The sequence below is a fragment of the Lontra canadensis genome, unplaced genomic scaffold (genome assembly GCF_010015895.1).
Source record: "Lontra canadensis isolate GAN:19392208 unplaced genomic scaffold, GSC_riverotter_1.0 scaffold8, whole genome shotgun sequence".
Lineage (NCBI taxonomy): Eukaryota > Metazoa > Chordata > Mammalia > Carnivora > Mustelidae > Lontra > Lontra canadensis.
The window spans coordinates 17,807,866-17,820,412 of record NW_022631002.1 but is presented as its reverse complement, the minus strand read 5'-3'; the positions used below and the strand labels follow the sequence as shown (position 1 = coordinate 17,820,412).

The 12,547-nt window shown below is 51.9% G+C and overlaps 2 protein-coding genes across 6 annotated transcripts in view; both read right to left on the bottom strand.

Annotated features, from left to right (window-relative positions):
- Positions 1 to 3,281, bottom strand: part of GFOD2 (glucose-fructose oxidoreductase domain containing 2) — a 38,923-nt gene extending 35,642 nt beyond the window's left edge. For all 4 annotated transcript variants that reach the window (XM_032854177.1, XM_032854176.1, XM_032854179.1 and 1 more), the window contains exon 1: positions 3,084 to 3,281. Coding sequence is in view for 1 of the 4 variants with exons in the window: in XM_032854180.1 (XP_032710071.1) it covers positions 3,084 to 3,090 (7 nt within the window). In the remaining 3 variants the exon portion in view is untranslated. The remainder of the gene's footprint in view (positions 1 to 3,083) is intronic.
- Positions 3,282 to 8,846: 5,565 nt separating this feature from the next.
- Positions 8,847 to 12,547, bottom strand: part of RANBP10 (RAN binding protein 10) — a 65,374-nt gene continuing 61,673 nt past the window's right edge. For both annotated transcript variants that reach the window (XM_032854174.1, XM_032854175.1), the window contains 7 exons: positions 12,075 to 12,183; positions 11,817 to 11,965; positions 11,421 to 11,625; positions 10,643 to 10,764; positions 10,047 to 10,192; positions 9,616 to 9,727; positions 8,847 to 9,167 (listed from right to left, as the gene is read on the bottom strand). In XM_032854174.1, the coding sequence (XP_032710065.1) occupies positions 9,037 to 9,167; positions 9,616 to 9,727; positions 10,047 to 10,192; positions 10,643 to 10,764; positions 11,421 to 11,625; positions 11,817 to 11,965; positions 12,075 to 12,183 (974 nt within the window). In that variant the 3' untranslated portion in view covers positions 8,847 to 9,036. The remainder of the gene's footprint in view (positions 9,168 to 9,615; positions 9,728 to 10,046; positions 10,193 to 10,642; positions 10,765 to 11,420; positions 11,626 to 11,816; positions 11,966 to 12,074; positions 12,184 to 12,547) is intronic.

Sequence of the window (12,547 nt, the reverse complement as noted above, 5' to 3'; positions counted from 1 at the left end):
TATTTCTGCAGATTAAAGAAAAACCAATAAAATGCACAGCCACATCATAGATATGGTATGGCATTGATTATGAACCTCAGACAAAATTCTGTTACTCAAATTAATCTGACCTATTATTATCACCATACTTTTTCTTTTTTGTTGTTTTTCTTTTAAGATTTTATTTATTTATTTGACAGAGATCACAAGTAGGCAGAGAGGCAGGCAGAGAGAGAGGGAGAGAGAGGAGGAAGCAGACTCCCCGCTGAGGAGAGAGCCCGATGTGGGGCTTGATCCCAGGACCCTGGGATCATGACCAGAGCTGAAGGCAGAGGCTTTAACCCACTGAGCCACCCAGGCGCCCCATTTTTTCATTTTTTTAAAAAAGATTTTTTATTTGGGTGCCTGGGTGGCTCAGGTCACGGTCTCAGGGTCCTTGGATTGAGGCCCGCATCGGGCTCTCTCTGTTCAGCAGGGAGCCTGCGACCCGCCGCCCTGCCTGCTTCTCTGCCTACTCGTGATCTCTCTCGGTCAAATAAATAAATAAAATCTTAAAAAAAAAAGAAAAGAAAGTGAAGAACATCTCTTAAAAAAATAAAAATAAATAAAGATTTCTTATTTATTTACTTAGAGAGAGAGAGAGAGCTGGAGCAGGACGAGGGGCAAAGGGAGCAGGGACTCTGAATCATGACCTGAGCTGACAGCAGATGCTTAACCAACTGGGCCACCCATGTGTCCCTAACATCACCATTCTTTAAAGGTATCTTATCATTCTGAGGGGGAAAGAAAACCTGCTGCAAAATCAAATATACATTGAAAATTAGTTGTTGTTGTTGTTTTTTAAATGTATTTGTGAGAGAGAGAGAGAGAGCACAAGCAGGCAGAATGGCAGGCAGAGGCAAGGGAGAAGCAGGCTCCCTGCTGAGCAAGGGGCCAGAAATAGGACTCAATCCTAGGGCCCTGGGATCATGACCTGAGCAAAAGGCAGCTGCTTAACCCACTGAGCCACCCAGGCGTCCCTGAAAATTAGTTTTATCAAGAAAGACAAGAAAGAAAGAAAGAAAGAAAGAAAGAAATAAAGAAAGAAAGAAAGAAAGGGAAAAGGAAAAGAAAAGAAAAGAAAAGAAAAGAAAAGAAAGAGGGAGGGAGGAAGAAGGAAAGAGGAAGGAAAGAAATTAGTTTTATCAAGCTAGTAAGAAATTGATTTTATTGATTAGAATCAGGGACCATCTTTTTAAAAATTATACACTTTTTTTTTAAAGATTTATTTATTTATTTACTTATTTGACACACAGAGAGAGAGAGAGCGCACAAGTAGGCAGAGAGGCAGGCAGAGAGAGGGGGAAGCAGGCTCACTGCCGAGCAGAGAGCCCGATGCGGGGCTCGATCCCAGGACCCTGAGATCATGACCTGAGCCGAAGGCAGAGGCTTAACCCACTGAGCCACCCAGATGCCCCAAAATTATACACTTTTTTTTTTACCATATTACAAATCTTTGTCTTTTTTTTGGCCGGGGGGGGGGGGGGCTGTCATTCCTAATCCTGCTACTAGCGGATCCTAGTAATACTACAGCAATTTTCCTAGCAAATAAAAATAACTGATCAGACCCAGATCGATCATTCCATAGGAAAAGTAGAGCAACCAGGTGGTAAGAGAAAACCTGACAACAAAATTTTTATCCGTAAAATGGGGAGCCCACCAACAGAACTGTCTGCTGAAAATTTTCACCTCTTAGTCCAGTCTTTAAATTCCTAGTCCAAAACCAGTACTTCTCCACATTTTTCTGTAAAATGGATGGCCTTAATTGAAACTCTTTTGTTCCCTGGGTGTACATAGCTTTTCAGAAGAAGAGGAGTTTCCTTATGAAGAATCAATTTAGCTTCCCCAACACTTAAAGACAACCATCTTCTCCATATCTCAGTAACATGTCTTTTTTTTTTTTTTTTTAAAGAACTCAAGAGATTCTTTATTTATTTATTTGACAGAGAGAGATTACAAGCAGGCAGAGAGGCAGGCAGAGAGGAGGAAGCAGGCTCCCCGCGGAGCAGAGAGCCCGATGCGGGGCTCGATCCCAGGACCCTGAGATCATGACCTGAGCCGAAGGCAGCGGCTCAACCCACTGAGCCACCCAGGTGCCCCTCAGTAACATGTCTTAAGTGTTCTTTCTAATTTAAACAGCTCTAACCTTTAAGTGAAGGGTCATACACCTTCTGAGACTGTGCCCCAGAGTTTACAAAGGTCTTCCAGGCGGTGCCCCAACTCGGTTCTGGATACTCAAAAGGACACCCACTTTCTTCTATAAGATGGTTTATATATATATATCCTTTCTTGCTGTCTAGCCAACGCCGCCGCTTTAAACTTTTCCATTCTTCTCCCATTCTTCAGATTCTGCTGCAGTTTGGGAGGTAAACTCTTCTCACAACCATTCACAAGTCCTGATCCGCCCCCATTTCCTTCCTCCCCATTCATGTGATAACGTCTTGATGGGAACACCTTACCTCACCTTTTGTCTCCGCTAGTCCTTCGGCTTCCTTCCTGAGCTTCGAAGCTAGGCCAGGGCCATTGAGACGTGGCCTGTGGGCATTCGGTGACTGGCAGAGCCACCAGCACTTTCTGGAGTGTCCCTTCTCCTATCTATCACCTGAACCCTCTTTCCTTAAATAAAGATTTATCCTCTAAAAGTCCCATCTCCCTCTGAAAGACGATGGACCAGCGCCCTTTGTCTGAAGCTTCCACACCTCCCATCCTTGTCCACAAAGCGTCAGTCCACACAGGTAGGGTCTGCTCGGGGCAGGACAGGGGAGCCTAGGTTCCCGCGTCCCGTAAAGGGATGAGTTATGGCCGAGGTCCTTCCAGGAGCCAAAATTCTACAATTACACGACCAAATCTATAGGTCCTATTTCTGAGGCTGGGAGGACGAACTCCGGGGCGACCCCCCAACTCGGCGACCGCGCTGGCATTTAGAACGGACCCCTCCAGCCCAGGCTCTAAGCAGCCCCGCCTCCGACCTCGGGCGCCGGGCCGCGGAGGAGGCCCGGTCAACGCCCGCTGGCTGCCGCGCCATGCCCTCCATCCTCACCCGCCGCCGCGGGCCTGCCTCTCACCTGGCATGCTGGCATCGCCCGTCCCGCGCTGCACTGGAGACCATGGGTCTAGACCGGCCTCCCCCACCACCCGCCCGCCAAGAGGGAGGCTGGCGGGGACGCGCGGGCCCCGTAGTCCAACGCACAGGCACCGGGTACGCGCCGCCTGGTTTCTAAGGAACCGGGAGCTCTGGAAAGGGAGGGGCGGGACGGCTGGAGGTCTGCGCATGCTCCCTGTCGGGGATGGACCTGCCTGGGAGGGGCCGTGATCGGAGATTGCGCATGCTCGCACATTGGGGGCGGAGATTAAGTGGGTTAGCCGAGGGGTTAGTCCTTTATTTCCGGCGGTGGAGGCGGCTGGTCAAATGTACAACAGCCTCTGCTTCTTTAGGGCCCTTCCATCCCGCATCAGTAATAAGGAGGTTCTGGGAACTGTAGTGGGCCTTGGTCTGGAGTTAAGGAGGGTCTGGTGTTGGACCCAACGAACTGTTGTTGTAGAACGGTAGTCCTCTTGAACTCGCCGGACTTCTTGGCCGCCTGACTCCTACAATAATGACTCTCTTCTGTTCTCTGGTGCCTGTCTGGGCTTTTCTTCCTCTGCATGTTCTTTGGTTGTTCCTTAAATGTTAGTGCACCTACTGTGACCTCAGTCTCTCAGATCTCTTTACTGGAGTCTGTGTCTCCCCAAGTAAATACCATTTTGTAACAAGACTGCTCTTTACTTCACCATTACTCTGTCTGCCAGAGTAATGAAACCTGTCACCTATAATCCTTAGCTATGTAAAGTAGGCTACGTAGGAGATGTAGGTTTAGGGGTTATTTCGTCAGGGGGAGCCTCTCCTCTGCTATTCTGACTCCTGGTGAGAGTCTGGACCCCCACTCAGCTAGTATTAGAATGGTGTGCCAGCCATCATTCCAGAGCAGCTTGTGATGACATGTCACAGCTCAACATGTCAGTTGAGCTGAGGCAATTGTTCTTGCTGAGAACTGGTGGCCAGCAATGCTATCCTTGGTTTGGAAGGAGACAGGACTTCCTGCCACTGCTGCCACCTTCGGAGCATGGAAGTCTCCCAAGAGTGATGAGAGATGGTAACCTCTAATCTCCCTCTTATGAGGTTTTAATCCCCTTAATCTTTCCCCCTGGATTCTGAACAGCCATGCAGACTCAAAATGCGCTTGTGTTTGATGTTTGTTACCATCTCAAGATTCATTCTGGAACAGGGTTTTTCAACAGGGGCACTGTTGACAGTCTGAGCCTGATAATTCTTTGTTGTGGGGTGCTGTCTATGCATTGTAGGATGTTTATAGCATCCCTGGCCTACCAAAAATATCTTTAGTCACTGCCAAATGTTCCCAGGGTGGGGGGGGGGCAAAATCACTCCCTGTAGAAACCACTAGTCTAGAGAGAAATTAAAGGTACTCTGGCTTTATTTATGGAACCAGGACTTTTTGCTTAATCTAACATTCCATTCTTCCCTCTTCAGTGTTCCCTAAGAGAGTCCTGTCGAGTAATAGTCCTATAAAATAACCAAGTGAAGCACACATGTACTATATATCCCTCTATGTCAAGCCTCCCCTACATGTGCTATAATTATGTCTCCATGGGGTAGAATTAGTCACTTTTTAAAATTTTTTTTTATTTTTTTATTAACATGTATTATTAGCCCCAGGGGTACAGGTCTGTGAATCGCCAGGTTTACACACTTCATAGCACATACCTTCCCCAATGTCTATAACCCCACCACCCTCTCCCTCCCCACCCACACCCCCCTCCGGCAACCCTCGGTTTGTTTGTGAGATTAAGAGTGTCTTATGGTTTGTCTCCCTCCCAATCCCATCTTGTTTCATTTATTCTTTTCTTACCCAAATCACGTTTTAAGGGTGGGGAAACTGAAGCTGAGAAAAGTTAATTTTCCAGTTACCCAGTTGGTAAACAGCAGAACCAGGATTTTGAGCACGAGTACTTTCTCTTCAGACTGACAGGAAGCTAACTTCAATAAGCCTCAGAAGCCCTCTGACTGTCCAGTGTTTGGGACGTGTGTGTTTGGACTACATTAAAATCTTATTCTGAGGGGCGCCTGGGTGGCTCAGTTGTTAAGCATCTGCCTTCGGCTCAGGTGAGTGATCCCAGGGTCCTCGGATCAAGCCCCACATCGGACTGTCTTCTTCCTCTCTCACTTCCACTGCTTGTGTTCCCTCTTTCGCTGTCAAATAAATAAAATCTTTAAAAAAAAAAAAATCTTATTTGGAGGACAGAAGAACTTGTGGCCACCTTTTTGAAAGTGAATTTTCTCCTTTTTCTTTGTCTCAGAAGGAAGCTGTTTGCGGGGAGAGAACTGAAGCCCAAGCGCCTGTCTTCTTTCGGGTCTCACAAACACCTGAAGTCTTGAGGGTCCCTGAGGGGTACCAGGGGCCTGGGAACTTGAGAGGTGGGCTGAGTAAGGGCCAGACCCCCAGGACAGAGCGAGCCACACAAGGGGTGCCAACCCCAGTGAGACTCAAAGCAGACACCAGACACTCATGACTACTCATGGATGTGTATTTTAATAAAAATAATTCTGTCAAAATACAACAGGAGTTTTTTCATCTCTCAAGTACAATTTGATAGGATGTTTTGTGTTAGAATTCTCTCTAAACCCTCCCACGCCCACAAGTTTCATGCTAATGCCAAGTATCAACTTGCAAGGACAAAGGCAGAACCAGTGTGCACAATGTGGAGGACATCTGTTTCAGCTGTAGTTACTAATGGAGGAAAACCCTATGCAAAGAGGCGGCACCTGAGGCATCCAGAGTCCATGAACTGGCCACAGGTCTGGTGCACGGGACCGGTGGTCAAGTAGGGCTCTGCTGCCTGGCTGCCACATGGCATGCATACCTGAGTTGTGAGCAACCAAAGGAACTTTCAGCTCTGACAGTTCTCTGCCTCATCTTCTTTGTGCTTGCTTAAGGGGTAGGAAGGCGCTGGGTGGGCTGGGCAGTCCCCCCTTCACCATCTCTTGGTGTCCCTGTTCTGGCGGCCTACCCCCAGCCACAGATTCATGTGGGTAAGGATCAGAGGTTCTGGCTTTCTTTGCAGGGTCTGACAGGGTCCACTCTGGAAGGAGTGACCATTTGGTGGCACAAGGGGGAAAGGTAAATAGGGAAGGCTGCTCCCCCAGGGCTGGACAACCCAAGAGAGCCAGGTCTTCTTCCTGTCCCCTTAAGTCAGGTCCAGCCCTTCAGTGGGGCTCCTCCCAGGTGCCTTCCCCACTGTTGGCTCCCGAAAGCAGGCTGGTAGGACTGGGTGTGCATAAGGGGCTCCTCTGGCTGGCAGGCAGCCCTGAACTATCAGCAAGATAGTGGACTCAAGCAGCTTGGTTTTGGTCCTCTCCACGGCTTGTGGGGCAAAGGCTTATGTCCCAAAGGCAAGCTGTCCAACTGGGACAGAGAGCCCCTCTGGAGAGGAACAGAGTAAACAACTTGGACTCAGCTGAAACAGTGAGATAAGGCACAGAAAATGGGGAGGTGGCCATGGGTACTGAGAGTGAGCCAGGAGGACACCCAACCCCAAGCAGCACACAGCTGTCCCAGGCCCTCTTGGGCCCTCTCTCAGACGCTCCACAACTCAAGCCCATGCACCCGTCCCCATCCCTGACACACCCCTGAAGGTACCAGCTGCTCAGACACTGCTGGGGGCCTCACCAGCCTAAGCCCTCACCTGCCATTTAGCTTCAGGACTAAAACAGTGTTGCACAACCCCCAGGGATGAGTTAGTCCAAGCTCTGCCACTAATTTGCTGTGTGACTTTGGCTAAGTCATTTAATCTTCTGGGCCTGTTTCCGTATCTGTAGAAGGAGAGGACTGGTGGAGTAGATGTTCTCTGAACCCCATTCCAGTTGCAAAAGCCTCTGGTTTAAATTCCCAATCCTGCTCAGCTCTGGCCATTTTAGGAGCTTGATGTTTCCAACCTCTGGGTTTGGGAGCTAGACATCCTCAGCCTTGCACAGGATGAGTTTCCTTTACAGACATGACAACACCTCCCCAACAGGCCACGGTCTGGGGTGCCAGCTGGAGCCCTGGTGGGGACCAAGAAAAAGCAGCAGTTCGTAGGATCATGTCCCAAGGCAGAACTCTGGGAGAGCACAGGGAGAGGGCTCCAACCCCATCACCAGCAGTTGGTCCAACTCAATCACTTTTCCTGTCCAGCTGTGAGTCAGGCAATGAATATCTCAGGCCGTACCACCATCCCTGTGTCTACTGCCAAAGAGCAGGAGCTTACCCAGCCCCTGCCCAGGCATGGACTAGAAGTTCGATTTCTGGCCTTGCCTCTTTGCAAGGACTGACTGTGTGCTCCCTCTCACTGAAGCAGGTAGGGAAATCCCGACCCCTCCTGGTGCTCCTCTGAGTAGGCCTCCTCCCTTCTTCCTCCTGGGCGGTCAGTCCTCTCCACGGATGGCCTGCCCAAGTCCTAGCAGTCAACTCAGCCCTTCCTCTCCTGATTCCCTGATGGCAGTACCAGGACTGTTTTTGCCCCACCAGCTGTGAGGATCCATCTGAAACAGTTGGTGGGACACCTGCAGAGCCCATGAGGTCCCTTCCTCTGGCCAGCAAATACTCATAATAGTCTTTTCTAAGAGTGGCTGGGGCCAAGCTGCAGGGAGCTGCCTGGCACAGCTGCAGTGAAGCCTGACCTACTAGGTCAAGAGTTCCATCCCCTCCAGCAACGGGCAGCCCAAGAATCTGCCTCCACAAAGTCCTAGCTTCTCAAGAGAAAGTACTGATTCCATGAGAGCTGTGCAGAGACGGTGAAGATCCAGGCAGAAAGAAGGCAGCCCCTGTACTCAAGGACTTCTGTCCTGGAATGGACACACATCCTCCCCGCAGCCTGACACACAGCAGCTCTTGGGTCAAAGGCAGGTAGTTTCCAGGCAATCAATTTAGAGTAAATGAATTATTTGGCCATCTTAACGACAAGGGAAAATAGGACGCTGAAAGGGAGAGAAAGAAAGGGGCGAGGCAGGCAGTGAGAGGCAGGGTAGAATGGTAGATAATGTGCTGGCCAAGGACTCCCTACTCCCTTGCTTTGCTGAATAGCCCTGGGCCAACTCATCCCCTCTCTGAAGCCTCAGCCCTGTAGTTCTCCGCTCAGCCCAGCTCTCAGGGGCCTAGGGACCCACACCTCTCAGCTGCTAACCAATTTAGCCTGACCTGCCCACTAACTGGCTCCCAGTGCCTACTGGGCTTCCCTGGGCTGCAGCTGGGCCTGTGGCTCAACAAAGGGGAAGCCTGAAATAAACTTATTACTTGGCTGAGGTGACAGAGATGATTCTTTTTTAATGAGTTGGACTCAAATAAAAACTTATGGTGTCTGGACAGCCTCACCCAAGAGGTGCTGGACCACTAACACTACGATAAATACTGTGTCTTTTTTAATATATATATTTATATATATAATCTCATTTTTTTTTACTTATGAAAATAATAAGCTATCACCAACTCGGATAGGCTTCATCACTAAATTAGCAGAAACCAGCTCAGCACAAGCTCTCCAGAGATAAATACTGGTGGCTCAGTCAGGAGGAAAAAAAAAAAGATTAAAAAACCCAAACCCTCCTCAAAACAAAACCCCCCTTTCAAAGTAGAAGGCGCTACATGAGAGTAACCAGCCAATACTGTGTCAGAGGCCGCTGCACATGAAGGGGAGAGAAAGACTGAGGGCAGGGGTAGGGGGAGGAAGGAAAGGAAAAAGGAAGGAAGGAAGAAAGAAGGAAGGAAGACGGAGAGGGAGGGATGGCAAGGAAGGAAAGGGAAAAGGAAGGAAAAGGAAGAAAGAAAAGGAAGACAGGAAAGGGAATGGGGAAGGCCAGGCAGGAGGAATGGACTCTGCCCATGGCTTCTAGGTCCCTGCGCCAGATGCCTATGGAGGGCAGGGCTGCTCTAGCTCTGGCTAGAGAGGGGCTGAGAAGGGCCAGGTGGGGCCAGCCAGCGTGGTCAGCTAGTGCAAGTAGTCGTCGACTCTGGCAAAGGAGCAAGATCCCAGGCCCGCTCGGGCCATGAGCCGTAGACATTCAGATGCCTGACCCAGGGCGAGCATCAGAGGGGGCTGCTTTGGCAGGTTCTGAGACTCTGTGGAGGAGAGACAAGGCCTGGTCACTGCTTTGCCCAGGAGTTGGCCTAGATCAAAGTTCCCTTGAGAGCAGAAAGTAGGGGCAGTGGACAGAATCTCTGGGAACAGTGTTCATGTGTCTCTGAGTTTGTCCCAAGCATCAGTCTATGACCCCGCAGCCATGCCAGGAACCTGAGGACCTTAGCTCTCTTCAGAGCCATGAGCTGGCCAGCCCCACAGTCATCGGCCAGGGTCTATCATGATCTAGCCAGCCAACTCAGCTGGGCAGAGGGAGGCCAGGATTTAGGTTCAGCCATGGAAGCCCAAGTGCTATGGGCTACCAGAGAGTGCCCAGGCAGAGCTCACTACCCTGATTTGGACAAACATCAGCAGTTCCTAGGGAGAGAGGGGAGGTAGTCTAGCCCAGGCACTCACGGACGAGCTTCTGTTTTTGTTTTATCTACTTACCTAAAATGGCGCTGTTGAGGGCAGCACACACAGGCTCCCTCTGGATGGGGTCAAGCTGCTGGCCAACTGGGCAGCTCCAGGGGTCTGAGTATGCCAGCAGGCTAAAGGCATCCTAAGGGATAGGGCATTCTTGAGAAGAGTCTGGCACATACCACACACATACATATCTCCATGGCTCCAGGGGGCATACAGAGCCCGGCATGGTGCCCAGTGAGGGCACTGCACACCCTGAGCATAGGGTCAGGAAGCACCGTGCCCTCCCCAGAGCCTAGAGAGGGCTGCATATATCCTGGAAGTCCTGTTTCCCATCGTGGACTTGACGAGAGCCCACTCTGTCCTGTTGCTGCTACACCCAAGGCCCTCCCAGAGTCGACCTGTCCCCACCCCCACGTGGGAAGCCGCTCTGCATGAGCGCCTGGCTTGTTCTATACCTGTAGCATCTCTGTGTGGGCCAAATTCTTGCCGTACTCCCGGCCCAGCTGCTCACTCAGTGCCTGCAACTCGCGACCAAACAGGATAATCCTTTCTGTGGCAGCCTGGTTGCCCCCACAGAGCTGCCGCCGAGGATGCCCATCATCTGCGCCCAGAGCCCAGCAGAGAACAAATCGTGAGGGGTAAGGAGACAGGGGAGGACTGGGGAGGGGACCCCAAAAAGGAGACAGCAAGAGGGACCTTGGGGCCAAGTTAGGTGGACCATCCGTAGCTGAGGGGCTTTTAGTCCACCTAGCACATGACCTAGGAGTCTGGATTCGACTTTCCCTCTTCCCACCCGCTAGAGTGCTCAAGAGAATGCCCACTCTCACCAAGTCGCTCCAGCCTCAGACGCAGCAGCCCTGGTCTTGGCATCAGGCCACGGGCCCTCCCACTCCAAGCACGCGTTCCTGACTACAGTGCCAGTGGATCAGGTCCACTCAGAGCTTCTCAGGCTGACAGAGCCTGCCCATGCCAACCCGCTCCCAGGGGGCAGAAGTCATCCAGGCTGAGCCACTACCACCCCTGCAACACCATACCAGGCCATGGTTCTCACCCATGCTGGACTCATCTGTCTGTAGGTCCTCATGCTTGTAGGCGCCGTTGACGATGCGCGTGGCTACACTCTCCAGCACACCATTGGGGTAATGCTCTGCTTCCATCTCCATCTCACTGTCACTGTGGAGAAGGGTGCAGGTAGGAGCTGGCCAGGCGGATATGGTTGGGAGCAGCCTGGCTGGGCCTCCATTCAGGCTTGCCACAGGTCGCTGTGGGTAAACCAGGCTCCAAAACCTGGCCCCTACTCTGACATCAGCTATCCGCAGAGGCCTGTTACCTGATTCTAACTCTTGTCCCAGTGCTGCCTCGGTGGCTCTCCCCTCCTTGGCCTTTGTATGAGTTGACACACCCCTTCCACCCATTCCTCTTCCAGCCCCAGGGACCAGAGACCCCTGAGAAGTATCTCTAGGCACCAGACTCAGGTCCAACCCTGAGGTATGCCTGGGGGCAGCCGAAAGTCACAGGTAGTCTACAGCCTAAAATCTCTGCTGCTCCATCTGTCTGTCTGCGGGCCATACCCAGTCGGGGTTCTGCCAGGCCCCGCAGGAGCAGCGCTTCTTGAGAAAGTCAGGGCTGAGCAAAATGACAGCTGGATCACAGGCAGGGCCAGAAGCTGGAGCCAATGCCTGGCCTGGCAGGTCAGCAGCAACCACTCCAGGCACAGACCTGGGATGGAGGTGGGCAGTTAAGGGCAGGGGTAGCACTCGAACAGGCTGCAGTGAGCCCAGCTGGTACAGAGTAGAAAGGAGAAAGAAGAAGGAGAGTAGGACAGGCACCTGGTCTCCTGGTTACTGGTGCTGCTGTGAGGCTGGGACTTGGTGGAATCCGTTGAGTTGGACTCGGAGTAATTGACAGAGGATGGGGATGAGGAGGACGAGGAGGACGAGGAGGAGGAGGAGGAGCTGGGTGCAGGGTATTTACTGTGGTTCTGTTTGCTTTTCGTGGATGCGACGCCATTGCTGCAGCTGGGACTGTCTGCTCCTGGAAACCAGGGAATAGTCACAAGAGGAGGGGCGGTTTGCCATAAAGGGGCCCGAGGAATGACCACAGTGGTCCCATTTCCCTTCCCCCAAATCCAGCAGCAAGCCCTGAGCCCAGCCCAGGGAAGGGCATGTGGGTGGCCTTTCTTCTCCACACCAGTTCTTCCCCGAGCCCTCTGGAGAGTGGCTGACCTGTGTTGTGCGTGTGGGAACTACTAGGGCCGTGTCGGGGGCTGAGGCTGGGGGAGCCAGGGTAGCTGTCCTGGGACTTGGGGCTTCGGGAGCTCAAGCTGCGGACCTCACTGTCGGTCCCATTCACCATCTCCACAAATTGTCGGCACCTGCAGAGGGAGCAGAGCGGCGATGCTCTGGGCTTGGTCTGGGCTATATGTTCCCACCACCAGCTGAGAGGGACTGGGTTAGGGGGAGAGGGCGGTGCCCAAAACTTACTTGAGCATGAAGAGCAGGTTAGGGTTATGCTCCAGCAGTCCTGGATAGAAGCGTTGTGTGGTCTCAATGGCCTCACCCACACGGCCCTCCAGCACCAGCTTCTGGATCTCTGCAGAGAGCAAGAGTATGGCAGTGAGTGAGGGGCTGCAGACTTTCTTCACAGCCACATGCCTGCACGCTACCAGCCCCAAGCATGGACTAGCCAACGGTCACGGGCTGGCTCAGAGTGGCATGTCTCGTTGAGATGCTCAGAGAAGCTAAAGAAAGAACCTGACCCCCAGCCCCAGAATAGACCCTGGTTTCTGCCAAGTGTCAGGGAGTCTTCAAAGAACAATAGGGGAAAACAGAGGCAGGACTCAGTGCAGAGGCAGGAGAGCAGATGTGGAGGCCTACTCCTACGGAGGTCAGTCGCCAGGGACCTGGGCACGGGGAGGGGTTTTGGCCGGGGGAGCATGATCTGGGGCCAGGCACCC